At 46.5% G+C, this 23,332-nt stretch overlaps 2 protein-coding genes and 1 long non-coding RNA gene across 5 annotated transcripts in view; 1 reads left to right on the top strand and 2 right to left on the bottom strand.

Annotated features, from left to right (window-relative positions):
• The window catches only part of SLC4A1AP (solute carrier family 4 member 1 adaptor protein), a 79,476-nt gene extending 68,988 nt beyond the window's left edge, over positions 1-10,488 (bottom strand). Inside the window, exons 1-2 of the mRNA XM_068233443.1 lie at positions 8,861-10,488; positions 4,801-4,876 (exon numbers count right to left, since the gene is read on the bottom strand). Coding sequence (XP_068089544.1) covers positions 4,801-4,876; positions 8,861-10,387 — 1,603 coding nt within the window. The 5' untranslated portion in view covers positions 10,388-10,488. The remainder of the gene's footprint in view (positions 1-4,800; positions 4,877-8,860) is intronic.
• SUPT7L (SPT7 like, STAGA complex subunit gamma) overlaps positions 10,484-23,332 on the top strand; it is a 29,063-nt gene continuing 16,214 nt past the window's right edge. The window contains exons 1-2 of one of the 3 annotated variants that reach the window (XM_068232734.1): positions 10,484-10,555; positions 14,854-15,416. In XM_068232734.1, coding sequence (XP_068088835.1) covers positions 15,004-15,416 — 413 coding nt within the window. In that variant the 5' untranslated portion in view covers positions 10,484-10,555; positions 14,854-15,003. Of the gene's footprint in view, positions 10,563-14,853; positions 15,417-23,332 lie in introns of all 3 variants that reach the window. The other 2 variants (XM_068232735.1, XM_068232736.1) reach the window with 2 other exon arrangements.
• LOC137504383 (uncharacterized) lies at positions 14,185-15,338 on the bottom strand. The gene is made up of 3 exons (XR_011019473.1): positions 14,825-15,338; positions 14,574-14,717; positions 14,185-14,339 (listed from the first exon to the last, which is right to left on the bottom strand). It is a non-coding gene; the product is annotated as an uncharacterized lncRNA (long non-coding RNA).

Genomic DNA, 23,332 nt, shown 5'->3' with positions numbered 1-23,332 from the left:
CAAGAAAGGGACTCACAAAGGTAGGTTACCATATAGAGTGTTTGTTCTCACTAGGCTAGTCGCCGCTGCCATATGTATTTCCTTTTAAGCAATACCAGTGGCCTGGCTATCCTGCTGATCCTCTGCCTCTAATACTCCTAGCCATAGACCCTGAACAAGCATGCAGCAGATGAGGCGTTTGACATTATTGTCAGATCTGACAAGATTAGCTGCATGTTTGTTTCTGGTGTGTGTTATGCTGGGAATACATATTACGTTTTCCGCGTTCCATTCTCCGCGCTATCTATAAATTCCGACATGCCTGATTCTCTGCTCGATTCTGTTCCACTCGATTTCTCATAGAAGTGAATGGAAAAAAAGATTAAAAAACAAGCGGAAGATAAGGGAATCGAGCGCTAACAAATGGCTAACAAATCGCGCAGAGTTGAAAGCAGAAAACGCAACGTATATTCCCAGCATTGGATACTACTGCAGCCAAATAGATCAGCAGGGCTGCCAGGCAACTGGCATTATTCAGAAATAAATATAAATGACAGCCTCCATATTCCTCTCAATTCAGTTGTCCTTTAAAAACTGTTTAAAAGGGAGCTAGTGGTGGACTTACCTCCCCAGAAGATTAAACAATCTGTTTTATCAGCAAAATTCAAATTATTCGTAGCTCCAGATTTGCAACGCGTTTCACAGGTCTATGCCCGCTTCATCAGGCCATAAAAGGAGCAGTGAAGTGGGCATAGACCTGTGAAACATGTTGCAAACTTGGAGCTACGAATACATTGAATTTTGCTGATAAAACCGAGTATTTAGTCTTCTGGAGAGGTAAGGCCACCACTAGCTCCTTTTTAAATGTTTTTTAACCTAGTTGTACTCTATACTGGCACCTCTGTTAAAGGGAAACCGAGGTGGGAATAATATGGAGGCTGCCATATTTTCTTTTAACCTCCCTGGCGTTTTGATTCCGTATGGCGCACGGCCGCAGGAGGGGATTTTTTTTACCAAATTTTTTTCTTCATGTAGCTAGCCTATCGCTAGCTACATGATTCCCCCCTCCCTGCTCTCTCCCTCCCACCCTTCCGATCGCCGCTGGCGTGAATACCTATCAGGAAATCCCGCTCTGAACGGGATTTCCTGCAGGGCTTCCCCCGTCGCCATGGCGACAAACGGAATAACATTGACATCACAGGGAGTCCCGGATCCACCCCATAGCGCAGCCTGGCGGTGATTGGCCAGGCTGCGCAAGAGGTCTGCGAGGGGGGCGCCCTCTTTTGCAGCGGATCGGCGGCGATCGGGTAAGACACGCAGCTAGCAAAGTGCTAGCTGCGTGTATAAAAAAAAATTATGCAAATCGGCCAACCAGGGCCTGAGCAATTCACCGCGGCGTTACTGGACGAGCTGAGCTCGTCCGTAATGCCCAGGTGGTTAAGCAATACCAGTTGCCTGGCTGCCCTGCTGGTCCTCTGCCTCTAATACTTTCAAAGAGAGGAGAGAGAGGAGACCGGCACTGCAATTAGCTATTTATTCCATACTGTATAAGGTGCATACAAAAATCACATGTTCAGTGTGAAAATATAGACATACCAGTTGGATGAAGCAATGTGGGTGACGGTGAGTGCTGGGCACTGTGGAGCTGACGGCCGTTTCGCGTAAACGTGCGCTTCAACAGAGCCTCCGTTGAAGCGCACGTTTGCGCGAAACGGCCGTCAGGCCCACAGTGCCCAGCACCCACCGTCACCCACATTGCTTCATCCAACTGGTATGTCTATATTTTCACACTAAACATGTGATTTTTGTATGCACCTTATACAGTATGGAATAAATAGCTGATTGCAGTGCCGGTCTCCTCTCCTCTCTCTCCTCCCTTTGCACAGCAATACTGCTCCATATACCAGAGCACGCAATTGCAACCATACTGTTTGAAGCACAGTGGCCCTGCCAGCTCCCCACTCAAGCTTCCTACACCTGCTGCAGTGCCAACCTGCACACCTCTTCACGCCACAACTCTCTAATACTTTCAACCATAGACCCTGAACAAGCATGCAGCAGGTCAGGGGTTTCTGACAATATTGTCACAACTGACAAGATAAGCTGCATGCTTGTTTCTGGTGCATTTCAGTTCACTACTGCAGCCAGATAGCTCAGCAGGACTGCCAGGAAACTAGTATTGTTTAAAAGGAAATAAATATGGCAGCCTCATATCACTCTCACCTCGGGTTCACTTTAAAGAGACACTGAAGCGAAAAAAAAAATATGATGTAGTGAATTGGTTGTGTACTATGAATAATTACTGGAAGATTAGCAGCAAAGAAAATATTCTCATTTTTATTTTCAGGTGTATAGTGTTTTTTCTAACATTGCATCATTCTATAATATGTGCAGATTACACAACACTCAGCATTCAAAATGATTCTTTCAGAGCAGTCTGTGAACTAATGATCTCTCCTCTGGCACAGAAAAGTAAATCGTTCAGGAACAGTTGAGATAATAAAAGTCAGAAGACAGCCCTCTCCACGACTTTGAAAGTCGTAGAGCTTAATGGCTTTTTTGCATAGAGATAACAACTGGAGTTTCTTACCTCTTCCTGTACTGGAAACAATTAGACTGATGTATCTGATCTTAATGTTTTATTTCTTAGCTGTACTACACATACAAATCATAATATCATAATTTTTTTTCCGCTTCAGTGTCTCTTTAAATAAGTCATTCTGTAACCAATAGAAATGCTCAGTGCCGAGATTCCAAATATTTCAGCTTGTATGTAAAATCTGTTTGGGGCTGTTTAACACGGTGGCAATTTTGCCACAACTGCATTTCCAAGTGCTTCATGCAGCCTTTCAGGAGTGATTAATGTTCCTTGAACTAGAATTTCAAACGCAATTGCTGAAAATTTGCTGCGATTTTCGGTGCGAAGCAGCCCTAAATGCAGATTGGGTTTGGGACAATCAAATTCAGTAGGAAGTGTTTGATCCAATTCCAAACTGTATACAACTTGCATTAAAGGACAACTGAAGTGAGGCTGCCATATGTTTCCTTTTAAACAATACCAGTTGCCTGGCAGCCTGCTGATCCCTTTGGCTGCAGTAGTGTCTGGATCACACCAGAAACAAGCATGCAGCTAATCTAGTCAGATCTGACAATACTGTCAGAAACACCTGATCTGCGGCATGCTTGTTCAGGGGCATGGTTAAAAGTATTATGCCTGGTACACACCATGCAATTTCCAGTCAGATAGATGGGTCGAACTGATTATTTCCAACTGGTCCGATCTGATTGCCGATGATCGTTTTTCTGATCGATTTTGTATAGAAATAAATCGGAAAATCGATCAGAGATCAGATTGGACCTATCGGAAATGATCTATTTGCTCTTTGATGAGAAATTGCATGGTGTATACAAGGCATTAGAGGATCAGCAGGAGGGCCAGGCAACTGGTATTGCTTAAAGGGAAATAAATATGACAGCTTCCATATCCTTCTCACTTTAGTTGTCCTTGCATTTGCATTCAAGCCAAAATATTAGCATCTGGCCATCTCTATTAAAGTGAATTGGAACCGTTTTATTTTTTGTATTTTGCTATAGTGGACAAATTACCTCATTCTCATATTACATTCTGTCCCCATTTTGTTTGTTTTGCTGCAGGCTGGCCCCCAAAATCTCCATTTATATTATTTGACCAGTTCGGTCGAATATTGTAGCTAGAGAGAGGAGGCAGAGCTTCTTTCCCCTGCTCTGTCACTCCTCCGTCTTCTCCGCCCCTTGCTCCGCCCTCTCAGTCGTGCTGCCGCTGATGCGCGGCTCCCCTGCTCTCACTACAAGAGCGCTTTGGTACATATCAGTGGCAGTAGGGGAAATGTTATTTATATAAATTATTTGTGAAGGTACTATCATACCTTCACATGTTTGGTTCATCCGGCAGCTTCTTAAAGGGAACCAGAGACGAAGCACCCTTGTGTATTTTACCATGTATATCAGTAAGAACATTAGAGAAAACACTTACCATGCTCTCTGTTTCCTCCTCACTGCTAAAAGTGTCTGTTAACAGCAGTCACAAGAATCCCAGACTGAGCAATTAAATCTGGCTTTGCTGGGAATGATTATTGCTGAGTCATTATAGCAAAGCCACAAGGGGGCAGGCTTGGGCTTGAAATAACACCACATAATACAGACTTAGCTATAATCTTTCTGTAGCAAAGCTAGACGGAGCAGCCTGACTTCTCAGTCGGGGATTCTTATCAGACGTGATAACAGTCAGATTACACAGAGAACAATGAAACAAAGGGCAGATTAGGTGTTTACTGTCATGTTCCCACTGATTTATAAGGTAAAATACAAGAGGGTGCTTCATCTCTGGTTCTCTTTAAGACTTTGAAGTCACGAGTCAAAGCCAGAATGTACTGCGTGCTTTACGATACACGTGGGCGCGCGCGCACGTGCTCAAGGCCGCACACACAAAAGTCTCATTGTCTTGCGCTATTTTATCGGCGCTTGAGACAATTAGATATTTGGAAGGAAGAGGCTGCCGACTCGGAAGATAAAGCAAAGGTCGGCAGCCATCTTGGATTTATACGGAAAAGATTTCAGGCCGTATTTAACGAACCAGGGGCAGGGAAGCGGCGAAATTAAGGAGGTGTGAAAGTATTTTTAATTTGAAATCTATAAATATCATTAAAAAAAAAATCTGATTACAAATGGCTTTAAACAACCAGTTAAAGTCAACTTGAGATCAGACACTAGGCATATTTATACTTCCCCAGGGCTTCCTCTATTCCCATGAGGTACGATCGCACCTTCACCGCCCTCGCCAACCGCTTCGTAGTCCTAGAACACAGGTGTCGGAACTCCAGGCCTGGAGGGCTAGATCCATGCCAGTGTTTAGGATGGACTGAGAAAGAGAGGAATGTGTTTTACCTGATGGACCACACCTTTCCTGATTTAGACCCATCAATTACTGTAATGTGTGAGGACCTTGGCCCTCGAGGGACTGCTTTGACATGCCTGTCCTAGAATCAGCCAACGGTAATTGGGCTGGTTGCGCTTTTCTGCGCATGAGCGGCTGCGGCCATGTGCCCTGCCGTGCTACCGTGCCAGGGAGCGTCAATGTTCTCCCCAGGTTCTTTTAGCCAGAAGCTCCACCCGGCTAGTTTTGCTGAGCACCCGGCTGTCATCGGCTCACCTCCTCCTATGCAAAGTTGCGCACAGAAGCACCGGCCCTGCATTCTCTCATATTATCAAGCTACTTTTTCATGCCAACCGGCTGGAAAAAAATTCTGGGGAGAACACTGAGCGTTCTGTGCAGTAATACTGGGGAGGGAGCCAGATTACCGGGGCTGATTCCAGGACAACTGAGCGGCCGGTGAAGGAGCAATCGCACCTCATGGGGCTAGAGGAAGCCCCAGGTAAGTATAATTACGCCTAATGTCTGAGCTCAGGTACACTTTAAAGTACATTATGGATTTCCGGAAGATATCGATGCCACATGTCCATCCGATCGATTTCTGGAAAAAAATTGGTCAGTGGATTGGGCATGGTGGAAAATTTCAGGTGCAGGGGCTTCATCGGGTGCGTGGTGGTAACAACGTTCAATTTCATGACTGCCAACGGACCCCCAGACACTTTCCCCATAAGTGTTTGTGTCCCCCTGAAGACCGATGGTGAGTATTGAAGGCTCACCTGTCATGCTGGCACAACTACTTGCCTCCTCCTTGTGGACAGGTGTATGACAACCTTAATACTTTTAGCCATAGACCCTGAACAAGCATGCAGATCAGAGGTTTCTGACAAAAAAACTCACAAGATTAGCTGCATGCTTGTTTCAGGTGTGTTATTCAGACACTACTGAAGCCAGAATGATCAACAGGACTGCCAGGCAACTGGTATTGTTTAAAGAGGAACATCTCAGAAAAACACCACATATATAAGTAGATAAATACTTGCTCTACTTACATATGTATTGCACAGACCACATTTTGATTTTAGTGATCTCTCTCTAGGAGAAAAAAAAAAAAAATAAGAGCAAATCACTCTAAGGCCTCTTGCACACTGCAAGCAATTCAGATTCCGCTTTTTAATCAGTTTTTGGCCTCTTGCACACTGCAAGTGATTCCGATTCAGATTCCGCTGTTTAATCAGTTTTTACATCCGATTCAGATTCTGATTTGCAGTTTTCTCCCTGCATACTGCAAATCGGAATCTGAATCTGATGTAAAAACAGATTAAAAAGCGGAATCTGAATCTGAATTGCTTGCAGTGTGCAAGAGGCCTTAGGATTTTCTATTTTGACCGTCTATCTTGAAGCCAGTGCGGACATAATTTCCTCCCTTACTCTGTGTATCATTGCCCACCCTCCTCCCAGTCTTCAGACACTCCCACCCAGCTCTGCAATAGAAAGTGCATTGTCAGGACTGATTTACACTACAAAAGCTTTTTAAAGACTAGAGATTTTAAAAGCTCTTGCTAATACAATGCTATGGGGGATTTTTACTAATTCAATCACTCCAGTTTGAATACACACATAGGATAACATTAGCAAGAGCTTTTAAAATCACAAAGTGCTTAAAAAAAAAAAAAAGCTCTTGTAGGCCTAGTGCACACTGGAGCGTTTCCGCTGCTGTTTGCGATCTGCTTGCGGGTGCGGATCCGCTAGGGTAATGTATTTCAATGGGCTGGTGCACACCAGAGCGGGAGGCGTTTTGCAGAAACGCATACTCCCGGGCTGCTGCAGATTTTGGATTGCGGATGCGTTTCTGCCTCAATGTTAAGTATAGGAAAACCGCAAACCGCTCTGAAAAACGGCACTTCAGAGCGGTTTGCCAGGCGTTTTTTGTTACAGTAGCTGTTCAGTAACAGCTTAATGTAACAATACATGAAATCTACTACACCAAAACCGCTACACAAAACCGCAAAACGCTAGCTGAAACGCTGCAGAAAAATAAGAAAAAGCGTTTCAAAATCTGCTAGCATTTTGCGGATCTGCTAGCGGGTTTTGGTGTGCACCAGGCCGTAGTGTGAACAAACCCCCATTGTGTGACTGCAGAGCTGGTTTCAGCTTCTCAGCATGAGAAATATTGGCCAGAGAGGAACAGAGGTCTGGGAGGGCAAAAGACTTCAGCCAATCAGGCTGCACTAATTATGTCCGAGAAGAAAGTAAAGAAAAGAAAACCAGCATGCCCTGCAACTTCCTCTGTGCGGCAGATGTACCAAATAAGAGCCAGGGAAACTGGGGAATGGTCTTTTATGGAGTAGGAAAATAAGAGTGATTTTTAACTTTTGGATTGCTGGGTTAGCATCCTTATTACTTGTTTACCAGATAAAAATAAAGGATTTTTTATTTTATTCCTGACAGTTACACTTTAACAGGAAATAAATATGGCAGCCTCCATATACCTCTTGCTTTAGGTTCCCCCCCCCCTTTTTTTTTTAAACAGCCTGTTAGAGCATACCTGAACTGACATGGAACATAAGATAAACATGGGTACAGGTAGTGCTTTAACTGACATACAACTTGGGGCCTGATGCACAAAAGGCCAGTACATTTGCTGTGCACAGGTAGTGTGACCAAAAATAGGATTAAAAAAGTATCTTGTAGTGGCATCTCATATCTGTTTGGTGCAGAAAGGCTCAATTCCTGGAACCTGAAGTGAGAGCATAAAAGCTGAAATTTATTTCCTTTTAGGCTACTTGCACACCAAGACGTTGCGTTAGGTGCTACGTTAAGGTCGCATAACGTGCACCTAACACAACGTATGGTGCTGCAAGAGCCGACGGTAGAGTGAGCCGCGTTAGGCGGCTCGATTCCTATAATGTCTCCCAGAGTGGCGCTGATTGGCCAGCGGGTCCACGTGATGCGGAGCGAGACACTCCGCATCACGTGGTCCCGCCGGCCAATCAGCGCCCGCCAGTGCAGTGAATATTAAGTAGCCATGTGCGCGGCTACTGTAGCTGGCTCTCCCCGCCTCCTCTCCGCCCCCCACTGCGCATGTGCAAACAGTCTAACGCGGCTATAGCCGCTCCAACGCCGTAGCATGCTGCACCCTGCGGAGAACATGCAGCGTTACATGTAACGCAACGTGGGCTGTGTGAACAGCCCACTTGTGTTACATTGCTGTGCGTTGGCGGAGCGTTACAGGCGCACTAACGTGCGCCTGTAACGTCTTGGTGTGTAAGCAGCCTTAAAGTGGACCTGAACACTTGCACGGGACATAGAGAAATGCACCCTGTAAGTATTTAGAAAGTTTAATTCCCCTTTGCCTGTGACTAATCATCATTATTATTATTAATCACCGCTATAATTTAATCTCTCACCTGTGTCAGCTCAGGAACCTCCTCTGCCACCCAGAGCAGCTAATTTTTAAACACAGGATGTTAAAATGTCTTATTCCATAAAAGCAGGAAGTAGACACACTGCAGATTTATATGATTAGCTGTAACAAAAATGTTTTTCTGTAAACATTGTTATGCTGATGTGCATCTTTTAGAACAGAGAGGAAGTTCTGAGTTCAGGTCCACTTTAAACAATAGTAATTGCCTGGCAGTCCTGGTGGCCCTCTTACTCTAATACTTTTAGCCACAGACCCGGAACAAGCATGCAGATCAGATGTATCTGACAAAATTAGCTTCATGCTTGTTTCAGGCAGGTGATTCACACACTATTTAAAAGTAGTAAGATAGGCACGGTAACTGGTATTGTTTAAAAAGAAACAGGAAGTAGCTTCGGAGGGTCGATGCACAGTAAAGGAGGGCGACGGAGGAGAGCGGGCTGAGCAGTGGGCATGAGGAAAGCCCACCACACACACACACCTTCTCCCACCGTTCATAATCAGTGTTATGGGCTAAGGTATCCTTTAAAGAAAACACACAGTGGTGTTACCTGCAGGACAAACAGTCGGGTGCTTCCACCAAACTTCAGAACATGTCCCACTCGGAAGCGGCAGTAAGTCTTGGGTGGAATCCTTTGCTTATTAATAAAGGTACCGTGAGTACTGTCCATGTCAAAGACATAAAAGCCAGGCTCTTGATCGGGCTCTGATCCGGGAATGGCGCGGTACTGTAGAATGGCATGGAACCGGGAGACAGAGGGGTGCTCCAGGGAAATGTGGCACACAGGGAGTCTTCCAAAAACAGTCCAGCTCAAATCATTCAGGGCCTTTGTGGAAACTATAGCGCCTCCCTTCAGCATCTCCAGGCTGTAAAGGGCCTGGGGCCGCCCGGACCAGGAAGGCTCCCGATAGGGAATGGTGAGGCTCTGTCTGTAGGCATCAGAGGGAAGCCTGGAGCTGACATCCGGGGCCGCTTCCCGGGTTGGGCCCCGAGTGCCCCCGGAGGCAGAAGGTTGGGTCTTTTCAAGGACGCTGGGCCGGAGAGGAGTGGTGGGTTTCTTAAAGGAGTCTGAGGTCTCTGAAACCTCGCTGGACCTGCCATGTTTGGGATGGGATTTCTCGGAGCTGTCGCTGGTCGCATGGTCATGGAGTTCCTTGGTGTCATGGAGCCCCCCATCGCCGGATTCCTCTGGGGAACTTCTCCCAGGAGCGATGCTCTTCCCATAGGTCCCGGAAGCATCGGTCCCCTCATTCCCATCGGTCCTGGTGATCCGTTGGTCTGTGGTAATGTCCCTTGGAGCAACTGTCCCCTCATTGACATCGGTGATGCTCTTCCCATGGATCCTGGAAACATCGGCCCCCTCATCCCCATCGGACCGGGTAGCCCGTTTTGTGGTAATGTCCCTTGGAGCATTGGGCCCCTCATTGGCCCCATTCCTGGGAACCTCATGTTCCTCATTGCAGCTGAGCCGGGCATCTGCGTTCCTGGCGTTAGTATTCCCGGGGCTCTCATCATGCCAGCCGTCTGGCCCCTGGGACCCTGCAGTGCTCCTCGGGGAAGCGCTCCTGGTCCCCTTAGAGTCCCTGGTGCTGAGACTCCGGGGCCCCTCATCATCCCCTGTGACTGTGGACCCCTCATTGCTGCTGGCCCCAGGGCGGCTGGTCCCCTCAGAGTCCCTGGTGTTGAGACTCCTCGGCCCCTCATCATCCCCTGTGACTGTGGACCCCTCATCGCTGCTGGTCCCCTCAGAGTCCCTGGTGCTGAGACTCCGGGGCCCCTCATCATCCCCTGTGACTGTGGACCCCTCATTGCTGGTGGCCCCGGGGCGGCTGGTCTCCTCATTGTCCCTGGGAGACTTCCTGGACCCCGTATGAGGGCTGGCCCCGGACCCCTCAGTCCCCCTGGGGGCCTCATGCTGCCCATGCTTCCTGGCCTCGGGATGCCCCTCATCCCCATCATGGGGGGACCCCTCATGGCTCCCGGGATCCGGGGCCCCATCATGGGAGGCATGGCCCCCAATCCCCAGGCTCCCGGGGGGCCGTTCCCCGCCAGGGGAGTCCAGCCGAGCGGCCTCCATGTATCCAGCGCCACTTTCACAGCTCGCCCGGGACACCCACACGAATGCTTAGTGCGATTCCTTTCGCACCGGAAGTACCCGCCTCACTTCCGCTCGCTGGCAGCGGCGCCGGGCGGTGACGTCACATGGCAGGCGCCGGACTCAGGAACGGAGACCGGGTAGGGGGAGGTGAGAGGTGGGATACAGGGGGGTTATCTTGGGGGTCTCATGCTGTCCGTGCTTTCTGGCCTCGGGGTGCTCATCAGCCCCATAAAGTCTACCTGAACTCTGCATGCTCTTAAAGGACATCCGTGGTGAAAATAAACTGATGAGAAAAATAATTGTATCTATCCTCCTTCTCCTAAAAATGACTTTTTAAATACTGTTTCATTGTCTCTGCTCAATGACACCTTCATTGAAGTATGTCATAGCTCAAATCTATGAATTATTGACCCTTTTTATCTCTTCTGCTTTCAGAAGCCATTTACTGACAAGAAAGTGTTTTATGGCTGCAATTACTCATCGCTGAGGGTTACACTATAGTCTGACCCAGACCCAACTTGCAAACCTGATGTTTAACTCTTTCAGGCAGAGAAAGAAAAACAGGAACACAGCCTAGTTATTTGTGTGTTAGGCACTGTACATACACATGTCTATCTAATCATGTCACATGTCACCTCGGATGTCCTATATTCAGCTTTTACTGAAATCTCCTGCTCTGCGGAGACAGTGATCTACTAAGACCAATCTAATCAGGTTACAATTCTCCCAACTGTCCCTCTTTTGGAGGGACAACCCCTCTTTGGGAGCCCCTTCCCTCTTTCCTCCTCATTTTTCCCTCTTTTAGGACTTTGACCCACTTTCTATGTAAATATTTGTATTTCTCTACTGAAAAATGTGTTTGATTGGCTCTCAACTTTATTCCCATTCTTTAAATTGATATATTTCTAATGTTCAAATGTTAATATGAAGGAAAATAAACCAGGATAGAAAGGACCCGTGTAATTCGAGTTGTAATCCAGCAAATTTTTCTCATGAAATCTTTATGGTATTCATGGCTAGGGGTGTATCAGGGATGTGGCTTAAGAGTCCCTCTTTCTCATCTCAAAAAGTTGGGAGGTATGAGGTTATAGAGTTCTGTATACATGCTAGATGGTGGTCATCGAAAAACTAGCGATCCCTGACAGTTAGGCCCCATTTACACTAAGGCTACTTGCACACCAAGACGTTGCGTTAGGTGCTACGTTAAGGTCGCATAACGTGCACCTAACGCAAGGCCTGGTGCTCTTCGATGTGGACGTCAGAGTGAGCCGCGTTGTGCAGCTCACTCTGGCGTCCGTGATGCGTACTCTTAGACGCATGCGGCATCACATGGTCCCGCCGGCCAATCGCCGCACAGAGCGGCCGCACCAGAAAGTAAACACTGCATGTCACAACGTGCAGTGAATATTAATTAGCCATGTGCCGGGCCACTCTCCGCTCCTCCCCAACATGACTGAGCATGTGCAAACAGTCTAATGCGGCTAAAGCCGCTCTAGCGCCGTAGCATGCTGCACTTTCCCTACAACGTGCAGCGTTACATGTAACGCAACGTGGGCAGTGTGAACAGCCCACTTGTGTTACATTGCTGTGCGTTGGGGGAGCGTTACAGGCTGCACTAACGTGCGCCTGTAACGTCCCTGTGTGGAAGCAGCCTTAACCTCCCTGGCGGTATTGACAGATATACATGTCAATACAAAATATGCTGTGAACAGTATTGATGTACATACACATCAATACTCTCCTGCATTGTATATTAGACCCTTGCTAGACACATTTTGGCAAGTTACAGGGAAAAAAAAGTTATGAAAATTAATTAGAGCACTTTTTGCACAGAAATCCTGGGGCAATTGAATGTCAAGGAAGTTAATCAGTTGCTCTCAGTTATAACTTAAAGAACAACTGATTTTCAAAGTAATGCCCATGTTTTCCTATGCCACAGTTCACACTTAACGCATTTCAACTGATCTTTTTCACAATGTACTGCTATGGAGAAGAAAACAAATGCATACCAACTTATTAAAGAGACACTGAAGCGAGACTAAATCTCGCTTCAGCTCTCATATATAGCAGGGGCATGTGTGCCCCTGCTAAAACGCCGCTATCCCGCAGCTAAACGGGGGTCCCTTCACCCCCAAACCCACCCCCACAAGACTTGGTTGCAAAGTTGGTCGTGAAAAATCTCTCCCTGGAGGCAGGGCTAACGGCTGCAGCCCTGCCTCCCAGCGCGTCTATCAGACGCGCATCGTCGCCTCTCCCCCGCCCCTCTCAGTGAAGGAAGACTGAGAGGGGCGGGGGAGAGGCGGAGATACGCGCTGACAGACGCGCGTGGGGCAGGGCTGCGGCGGTTAGCCCTGCCCCAATGCGGAAGCGCTCCCCCGCATTACGGAGGGGATTTGGAGGGACAGGGACCCTCGTTAAGCCACGGGATAGCGGCATTTTAGCAGGGGCACACGTGCCCCTGCTATATATGAGGTCTGAAGCGAGATCTATTCTCGCTTCCGACTCTCTTTAAGTGTAAACGGGGCCATGCGACGAACAAATGACGTTGGCCTGAATTCAGCAACGGCGCAACAATGGTCTTTTGATTGGATCATTACCGGAAGTGCGAGATTTGCAACAGATGAGTATTTTGAATTGATCATTGGCCATCGTCCAGTATACCGGTAAACGATTAATAGCGATTATCATCCAATTCGCCAGGACAGATCAGTCTAAATGCAGGATAATCGCTGTCTTTAACAGTTTTTTGGACAGTTTTGAAGGTTGTCAGCCAACCTATCCATTATCATTTGTTTCCGACAACAGCATTTTAGCGTATGTATAGAGCTTAAAGCTGCCTGCACATGGAAAAAATCATTGGCAACAACTGACAAGTTACCTGTCGTCCAAGTACCGTTTAAAAATCATAAGCACAAATGCTGGCTTAAGGGGATGATAAAGGAACGATCCATGACAGTGCTCGGGCATTTTGAACAACCGACCTGATAGCTTTGGCAGATAATCTTGTTGAGGGGACCCAGTAGGAAACATGCTAAGACTGCACACCAGGACCCTTACCCGTGGCCTTTGGCCATCTTTACTAAACTATTCAGTTGGTGGTCGGGATAGTGTTTTCTGCTGTGTACCCTCTTTCTTACAAATTAGTGGTTTTGACTATACTGCCACGAGCAGGAAGTGTCTGTGGGTCTTCTCAACCAGACTAGCGCTGATAATGTTTAATCACCAGCAGTGTGTACAGAGCTTGTTAGATTTTTAAACAATGTGTCCTCAAAGTCTACTGCACTTCCCCCTGTGGTCCATCACTGCGACAACTCATCCTGCATCGTTTCACGATCATATCGGTTTACAACCATTTGGCATTTCAGTTGCATTCTTCTGCTGTCGTTTTAACATCATATAGCTTGACATCTTTTGCATTTGATGGTGAAACGGTCTTTTATCGACCGTTTCAAACGATGCCTTTCTTCCAGTGTGTACAAGGCTTGACAATTAACCTCCTTGCCGGTCTAATTCCTCCGGCAAGGAGGCAGCGCAGCACATTTTTTTTAGATTTTTTTTTTTTTAAATCATGTAGCGAGCCCAGTATGTCGGCTTGTATGTCGGCTGCCCCGGCAACAGACAGCTTAAAAGCGTGTGTGCACGGATTTTGCTTCAGACACTATTCTCCCTTCTGGCATGTGGGTTCCTCACCATCAGCCAACACAACAGTCCACTGCAACTGAAAGGCTTCTATAGTGTAAAACCTTTTATTAAAAATATATATAAAGCATAGCGCTACTCGCAAAAATCCAAGTTTTCAAGCATAAAATCAAGTTTGCTGAGGACGTCTCCTCCAGGCGCCAAAAGCACTTCCTGTCCAGTTAGGGCGTGGCTAAGGACCTGAACTCAGAATTTCCACTCTGCTCTAAAAGAGAAGCACCAGCATAATAACCTTAAAAGAAAAAACATTTGTTAGAGCTGATACAAATCCTGCAATAAATCTGCAGTGCGTCTACTTCCTGCTTTCGTGGAAGCAGACATATTGTTAACATCTTGCGTTTACAAATTAGCTGCTTTGCCATGGCAGAGGAGATTCCTAAGCTGACACAGCTGAGAGATCAAATTACAGTTGTGATTAGTCACAGATGAGGGCTGATTAGACAGACTAAACTCTTTAAATACGTACAGGGTGCATTTCTTTCTGTTTTCTTTCTGTCCTGTGCAAGAATTCGGGTCCAATTTTAAGTAAAAAAAAAGTGTGGATGTAAATATTCTGTCATATTCCACAATGTTTTTGCTGATGGAGGGAATCTTGCCTGTGTTCTTTATGCTGAACAAAAGGAAAACAAAAGGTTAAATTGTCTATATTGACCTGTTGCACAGGATATTGTGGTACTTTACAATACATATCTGTCATTTACTTTTGGTAGTGCTGACCTATTACGTATTGGTTGCCTATATTCCAGAATGAAGACAGACAGATGATGGTGGACAGTGAGTTGTTCGGTAGCTCTGCCAGGCCTTATCCCCCGGCTACTATGTAGCCCCCCTGGTTCTTCGGCTTGTGGCTGCAGTTCGGTTATCTATATATCGGACGCTACTGGGACTTTGATAGAATGATGCGACATTGGGGCGAGATCCCCGTGGCCTCGGGTCAGGCCAGCAGGAGCTCCTTCGATCTGCTGCAGAGAGAATTCCGTACGGTGGAGATGCAGGAACCGCCTCTGCACCAGCCGTCCGCCAACAGGCCCAGGCCGACCACCATGCTGGACATTCCATCTGAGCCATGCAGCCTCACCATCCACACTATACAACTCATCCAGCACAACCGTAAGCTGCGCAGCTTCATCGCCACTGCTCAGGCGCAGAACCAGCAGCAGGCGGAGGGGATAAAAGCGGAGGAGAGCGAACCTCTGCCACACCGACCACCAACTCCGCCTCTTCCTGATGATTTGTTACCGCAGGACTGCAAACTGCCTAAACTGCCTTTCCAACTGAGACACAGCGACCCAGAGAGCGAGTTCTACCGGTAAGATGATCAGTCAACAGTATTACCTCCCATTCCCCCCCCCCCCCCCAATAAAAGATACAAATATTGAGAAAAAAATACATCAGAGGCGGGCATTCTGTCCATCTGGGGTGGGCATTCTATCCATCACAGACGGACATTATGTCCATCAGAGGTAGGCAATCTGTCCATCAGAGGTAGGCATTCTGTCCATCAGGTGTGGACATTCTGTCCATCAGAGGTAGGTAATCTGTCCATCAGAGGTAGGCAATCTGTCCATCAGAGGTAGGTAATCTGTCCATCAGAGGTAAGCAATCTGTCCATCAGAGGTAGGCAATCTGTCCATCAGAGGTAGGCAATCTGTCCATCAAAGGTAGGCAATCTATCCATCAGAGGTAGCCATTCTGTCCATCAGAGGTAGGCAATCTGTCCATCAGAGGTAGGCAATCTGTCCATCAGGGGTAGGCATTCTGCCCATCAGAGGTAGCCATTCTGCCCATCAGAGGTAGGCATTCTGTCCATCAGAGGTAGGCAATCTGTCCATCAGAGGTAGGCATTCTGTCCATCAGAGGTAGGCAATCTATCCATCAGAGGTAGGCAATCTATCCATCAGAGGTAGGCATTCTGTCCATCAGAGGTAGGCATTCTGTCCATCAGAGGTAGGCATTCTGTCCATCAGAGGTAGGCATTCTGTCCATCAGAGGTAGGCATTCTTTCCATCAGGGATTGACATTCTGTCCATCAGGGGTAGGCATTCTGTCCATCAGAGGTAGGCATTCTGTCCATCAGAGGTAGGCATTCTGTCCATCAGAGGTAGGCAATCTGTCCATCAGAGGTAGGCAATCTGTCCATCAGAGGTAGGCAATCTGTCCATCAGAGGTAGGCAATCTGTCCATCAGAGGTAGGCAATCTATCCATCAGAGGTGGGCATTCTGTCCATCAGAGGTAGGCAATCTATCCATCAGAGGTAGGCATTCTGTCCATCAGAGGTAGGCATTCTGTCCATCAGAGGTAGGCATTCTGTCCATCAGAGGTTGACATTCTGTCCATCAGAGGTAGGCATTCTGTCCATCAGAGGTAGGCATTCTGTCCATCAGAGGTAGGCATTCTGTCCATCAGGGATTGACATTCTGTCCATCAGGGATTGACATTCTGTCCATCAGGGGTAGGCATTCTGTCCATCAGAGGTAGGCAATCTGTCCATCAGAGGTAGGCAATCTGTCCATCAGAGGTAGGCAATCAGAGGTAGGCAATCTGTTCATCAGAGGTAGGCAATCTGTTCATCAGAGGTAGGCAATCTGTCCATCAGAGGTAGGCAATCTATCCATCAGAGGTAGGCAATCTATCCATCAGGGGTAGGCAATCTATCCATCAGGGGTAGGCAATCTGTCCATCAGGGGTAGGCAATCTGTCCATCAGAGGTAGGCAATCTGTCCATCAGAGGTAGGCATTCTGTCCATCAGGGATTGACATTCTGTCTATCAGAGGTAGGCATTCTGTCCATCAGAGGTAGCCATTCTGTCCATCAGAGGTAGGCAATCTATCCATCAGAGGTAGGCATTCTGTCCATCAGGGATTGACATTCTGTCCATCAGGGGTAGGCATTCTGTCCATCAGAGGTAGGCAATCTGTCCATCAGAGGTAGGCAATCTGTCCATCAGAGGTAGGCAATCTGTCCATCAGGGATTGACATTCTGTCCATCAGAGGTAGGCATTCTGTCCATCAGGGATTGACATTCTGTCCATCAGGGGTAGGCATTCTGTCCATCAGAGGTAGGCATTCTGTCCATCAGGGATTGACATTCTGTCCATCAGGGGTAGGCATTCTGTCCATCAGAGGTAGGCATTCTGTCCATCAGGGATTGACATTCTGTCCATCAGGGATTGACATTCTGTCCATCAGGGGTAGGCATTCTGTCCATCAGAGGTAGGCATTCTGTCCATCAGGGATTGACATTCTGCCCATCAGGGGTAGGCATTCTGTCCATCAGAGATCGGCATTCTGTCCATCAGGGGTAGGCAAGACAGGCTGATCACAGATCACAGATCACAGGGATGTGAGTGATCTACAGCTCTGCTGTCCACTCATAGTCCTCCTGGCAGTCAGTCAGTCCGAACCAGGCTTCAGGTGACCGCTAAGCAACTTTTCACCCTGAGCCTGGTATAGTATTACCGCCAGGGAGGTTACTGGACAAGGTGGGACCTGGAAACAGTGAAAGGAGCAGCTGCTGCATTTGATTGTTTTAAAGGTGAATAATTATGAAATTTGCATCAACATGGAATTATTAGCATCTAATTATCCATCCCTAACCTATAACTCTTAACCTAAGAATTTTTTTTTTTTTTTTTTTTACTATGTTTTTATTGAAAGTTTTTGTGATACATACAATCCAATACAGGGAAAAGAGAAAAGAGAAAATTTATGGCGCTAACAGAGTATCACAATTAGAGGATGTACAAACAGAATCCATCAAAACTTGGTATCTGCTGAACGAGGAGTAGTAAAGAGAAACTAGGAACAGTAAGCACTAAAGATGCAGCATGGTATTTTACAGAACTGTGTACAAGTGGAGAGAAAATATGACGGCACATGGTATGTTTCAGGGATACAAAAATGCATTTTAATTCAACTCGGAGGCGTTTGACCCAATGGAAACCTCAACATCCAGGGGTCCCAGATTTTGTCGAAAATGTGCATGGTGGCTTTCAGTGTATGGGTGGTCTGCTCCATTCGATATATCCACCAGATTTTATGGAGTAGCCAGGATGGAGGGGGGATAGGGCCTTTCCAAAATTTAGCAATAAGACATCTATTAGCTACACATATTAGGGACACAAGCTTGTTCTGGTGCGGGTTAAGATTTGGGCAGTCTTTGCTAAATAGTGCAGTGCCGATGTTTTTAGCTACGGGGAAGCCCAATGTCAGAGTGATTTGATGAAAACATTAATCCCAAGTTTTATGAATGGCAGGACAGCTCCACCAACAGTGAATCATATCCGCATTGCTTCCAGTACAGTGAAAGCACTGGGGATCCGGTATCGCTTTAATTTTTGCCAGTTTCTGGGGGGTGTAGTACCAGTGATATAAAATTTTATAAGCTTTTTCTTTTAGCACTATGTTAGCCGACGTTTTGGACATATTGTCAAATATTGAGGCCCAATCTTCTTCATTTTCCAGGGCTAAGGCGTCTTTCCATTTTTCTATAGGGGGGATAGAAGCTGGTAAGGTGTCATACCATAATATCGTGTATAGTTGGGAAATCATATTTGGTCTATCTGCCCCTTGTATAAATTCACGCTCAATTCGTGAAGGTTCAAATGACATTCCCTTTTTTAATAGAGATGTGAGATAGCTTCTAAGCTGAAGGTAGCAAAAGAAATCAGAGTTTGGTAGGTTGAAGTTAGTTTTCAAGTCATCCCAAGATAGCAAGCTGCCCTCCCGGGTGACGGAGTTGATGCTCTTGACGCCTGCCCTCTTCCATCTGTCCCAATTTGGTGCTAGTGTTGTGAAGGTAATATGGGGGTTGTGATATAAGGGTTTCAAGAAGGCGTGTGGGTAGCAAATGTTGGCCTTTTTCCTCCAGGAAAGCCAGGAGCTGACTGCATACTGGATGAAAGGAGAGATGCGTAGTTTGTCTGAAAGGGGGGATCCGCAAGGGAGCCAAAGAATATCAGAGATGTCAAGGGGTTGGATAATCTGGGCTTCAAGGGTGACCCAACGAGGAGGGGAGGACTTAATACCCCAGGCCATATTTTGGGCTAAGCGTGCCGCTTTGTAGTAGGATAAGAAATGTGGTAGGCCCATGCCCCCCTGGAGTTTTGAGCGAGCAAGATAGTTAAATCGAATTCTAGGGCATTTCCCCTTCCAGACAAACTTCCGAACCTGGCTCTGTAGTCTAACCAAGTCCCCAAGAACTATTGGGATTGGGAGAGCTCTAAAAAAATAGAGGATCTTTGGTAGAACGTTCATCTTAACTGCGTTTATGCGCCCGAATAGAGAAATATTGTAGTCCTCCCAATCTGCGAGGAGAGTCCGAAGCTTCTGCAATAAGGGCGTGTAGTTAAGTTTATATAATTCGTTTAGATTGGATGGAAGGGTTATTCCAAGGTATTTTAAGCCTTTTGGCTTCCAAATAAAGCCAAAGGTATGATGTAAGGCTGATTTTTGGGATTCTGTCAGGAGGATAGGGAGTGCTTCTGATTTAGTTGAGTTTACTTTAAAACCAGATACCTGGCTGAATTCGTCCATAAGTTTCACCAGATTAGGTAATGATACCTCGGGGCTTGAGAGGGAGAACATGGTATCATCCGCAAAGAGGGAAATCTTAAATACCTCTCTGCCTACTTTTATGCCATGTATGTCCGGGGAGTCCCTAACTCTCAACGCCAGTGGTTCCATGCACATGGCAAACAGCAGGGGTGAAAGCGGACACCCCTGCTGCGTGCCATTCTTAATGGTAAATTCTTCGGACAGAAAGCCCATGTTGCATATTTTAACTGTGGGTAAAGTATAGAGACTGCGAACAGCGTTTAAGAAGTGGGAGCCAACTCCAAACTTCTGCAGGGTTATACGCAAAAATCTCCAATCTATCCTGTCGAACGCCTTCTCCGCATCCACAGATAGGAGCAGAGAAGGCGTCCGACAGGTATGTGCCCAATGGATCAGATCAATGTTCCTTCTGACGTTGTCAGTGGTTTGTCTGCCCATTATGAAACCCGTTTGATCAGGATGAATCACCCGGCAGAGTACGGGATTCAAACGAGCAGCCAATATTTTTGCAAATATTTTGAGGTCAGTATTAATTAATGAAATTGGGCGGTAATTCTTGCATTGTAGGGTGTCTCTGTTAGGTTTAGGTATCACAACTATATGTGCTCTAAGCATATCGGGGGGCCATTCTATCCCTTTGAACATTATGTCATTAAATACCTTCGTAAGAAGCGGGGTAAGCCTGGCTGAGAGCTTTTTATAGTACGCACCCGTAAAGCCATCGGGTCCGGGGGCTTTGGAGCTTTTTAAGGATTTAACTGCAGCGGCTACTTCTTCCGTCGATATGGGGACATTTAAAAGGGACCTTTCCTGTTGGGATATCTTAGGAAGGTTAGTAGTAGATAGATAGTTGGCCACTTTAGTAGCTGGGACTTTTGTTTTGTCAGTTACCGTCCCGTCATAGAGTTTAGCGTAGTATTGCTTAAATTCTGTGAGAATCTCTAAAGGGTTGTGTATCAGCTTTCCGTGAGAGTTGCGAAGAGGTAGGAGCCTAGTCTGGGCTTGTTTCTGGTTCAATCGTTTTGCTAACAGAGAATCTGGTTTATTGGCTTTATCATAATAAAGCTGACCTAAAAACCTAAGAGCTTTCTCTGATTTTTGCATCAGTAAACTTTTCATCTCTTCTCTGAGTTTATTCAGTTCAGAAAGTACAGATTCTGACCTGTTAATGCTGTGAGAATTTTCTAATGTCTTAATGGAGTTAGAAAGTTCAGCTATTTTCTTCTCCCTTTCTTTTTTAAGGCGAGATGCCTTTTGAATCAATTGTCCCCGAATAACAACTTTGTGGGCGGCCCATACTATAGTCGAGTTCTGGCCCTTTCCAGAGTTAAAATGGTAGTAGGAGGATATAGCTTTATCAAGGTCTGTAACATAGTTGGGGTCCGTTAGTAGGGTCTCATTAAGTTTCCAGAAGCTGGATTTAGGGGTATGCACCCAATCTGAGAAAGTGGCCAGAACCATGGAGTGGTCCGACCAGGATATTTCGGAGGTTTCTGTGTGAGAAAGAGAAGAAATCAGTGAGGAGGCCATAAAGATAAAATCTATTTTAGAGTAGGATTTGTGCGGGTGGGAATAGAAGGTATGAACCCTTTCACCTGGGTGCAGAATTCGCCAGGAGTCCCACAGGTTTAGAGAATTTAAAATATTCACCAGTGCGCGGGGGGGGGGGGGGGGGGTGGTAAGTTGTGTTCTAGTATTAGAGGCAGAGTTTGTTATCAGAAGTGGGTCATCAATTCTTGTATTGAAGTCACCAGCTATAACAATAGTGCCTGAGCATTTACGGAGCATGGTGTCATGAAGTGATTTGAAAAATTGTACCCTTCCGTCCGCTGGCGCATAAACATTAACTAGAGAAAATGAACGTTCACCCATTTTTCCATTAACAATAAGGATATAGCCATCGGTGTCTCTATAGACAGAACTTATTTCAAAATTCAGTTTCTTATGCAAGACAATAGCCAGTCCCGCCTTTTTCTTATCGTTGGAGGAGTAGAAATGTAAGGGATAGTTTTTGTGCCAAAATTTGGGTTCTTTGCCTTTTTTGAAATGCGTCTCTTGAAGCATCCAGATATCTCCCTTCCTCCTGCGATATTCATCTGAGGCTTGCCTACGTTTAATAGGCGCATTGAGGCCTTTTACATTGTGGGAAATCACCACCGTTTGATTTTGTAGGGGAGTTCGCTTTAAGGGGTAGCTAGCCATTGTCTTTCATAGTGAACTGCCTTAAGCTGTGCAAGAATATAATACATTCTTTCAATCGGCCTGTGTGATAAAGATAAGTTAGATAGAACCACATGTAATATGCAGATAACATAAAATATAACCATTCGTACAGTCTGTGCCATGTAAAGAGATACCTGTCTGCAGAAACCAAGATGCATTTTAAACACGAGCGGGGGAACAAACAGGGAAAAAACGAGGGGAGGGTTGGGGAGGGTAGGGTGGGGAAGGAACAACCGGGAAGGGTTTGAGCCTTCAGAGCTGGTGAGAGAGAAAGGTCCAGTATAGCCAAGAAGGCGCATAGGATGGGAATAACAATCCCATAATAAGAGGGCGAGTATACTGCTGCATTAGCAGTTGGTGGGGGTCGGACCATGTCCAGAAACGACACGAACAGGGTATTCACCCGGTCGATACCGGCCTGCAGTATGTGAGGGAAAGGAACGTGTTCCAAAGAGCCCGGCGGTCATCAGAGTGCGTGCCAGTGGGTCCGTGGGCCATAGGGAGACACACTGTGTATGTAATAATAGGTGAGTAATCAGACTGAGTTTGCAGGCGAAGTTTGACCTTTAAGTGGGCGCAACCTGCTAGAGGAGCGTTGGGGTATAGTTGTCCACTCGTTTGCTGAAGGGGATCTGCGAGGAGTTCCTGGTGTCGGTGCACATTCGTCCTGATCTTCCTGTGGGGCAGCCCGGGGATCTAGGCATTTCAGGAGGCGTGGGATATCGTCAGGGGAGGATGCAGTTATTTGGGACCCATTATGGGTGATGATCAATTTAAAGGGGTATCCCCAGCGATATCTGATCTTTTTGGCCATTAAGACCGAGGTGAGAGGTTTCATTTCACGGCGTCTTGACAAAGTTAGTGGAGAGATGTCTTGGTAGATCTGTATGGTGTACTCCCGAAAGTCAATGGAAGAGAGATTTCTGGTCTTGGCAAGGATCGCCTCTTTAGTAGAGAAATAATGACATCGCAGTATAATGTCGCTGGAGGTGGCTGATTCCTTTGGCTTAGGCTTCAATGCCCTGTGTATTCTGTCAATCCTATATTCCTCTTCAGGAAGGTCTGGGGTTAGAAAGTGGAACAGTGCTGAAGCAAATTCAGGCAGATCTATTACAGTTTCAGGTACAAATCTGATGCGTAGATTGTTTCTACGATTTCTGTTGTCATGATCTTCTTGCCTGTCTTTCATGGAGGAAAGCTCAGTTCTGAGGTCTGCTATGTCAGCTTCAGCCTGGTAGTAGCATGTCTTAAGCTCTTCTAACTCTCCCTCTATTGTGTTTACACGGTCACCCAGTGCAGAAATCTCTGTTTTAATTTCAGCAATAACCTTATTGTTAGCTGCACTTATAAGCTTTTCTATGTTGCCTAAAAGTGCTTTTAAGTCATCTTTAGTCACTTGGTCTACCTGTTTCTGCGAGCTGGGGATCTCCGGGGAGGAGGGGGC

The sequence above is a fragment of the Hyperolius riggenbachi genome, chromosome 4 (assembly GCF_040937935.1).
Source record: "Hyperolius riggenbachi isolate aHypRig1 chromosome 4, aHypRig1.pri, whole genome shotgun sequence".
In the NCBI taxonomy this organism is placed as follows: Eukaryota; Metazoa; Chordata; class Amphibia; order Anura; family Hyperoliidae; genus Hyperolius; species Hyperolius riggenbachi.
Note: the sequence above shows the minus strand (reverse complement) of the source record. Positions and strands in the feature narration are given on the sequence as shown.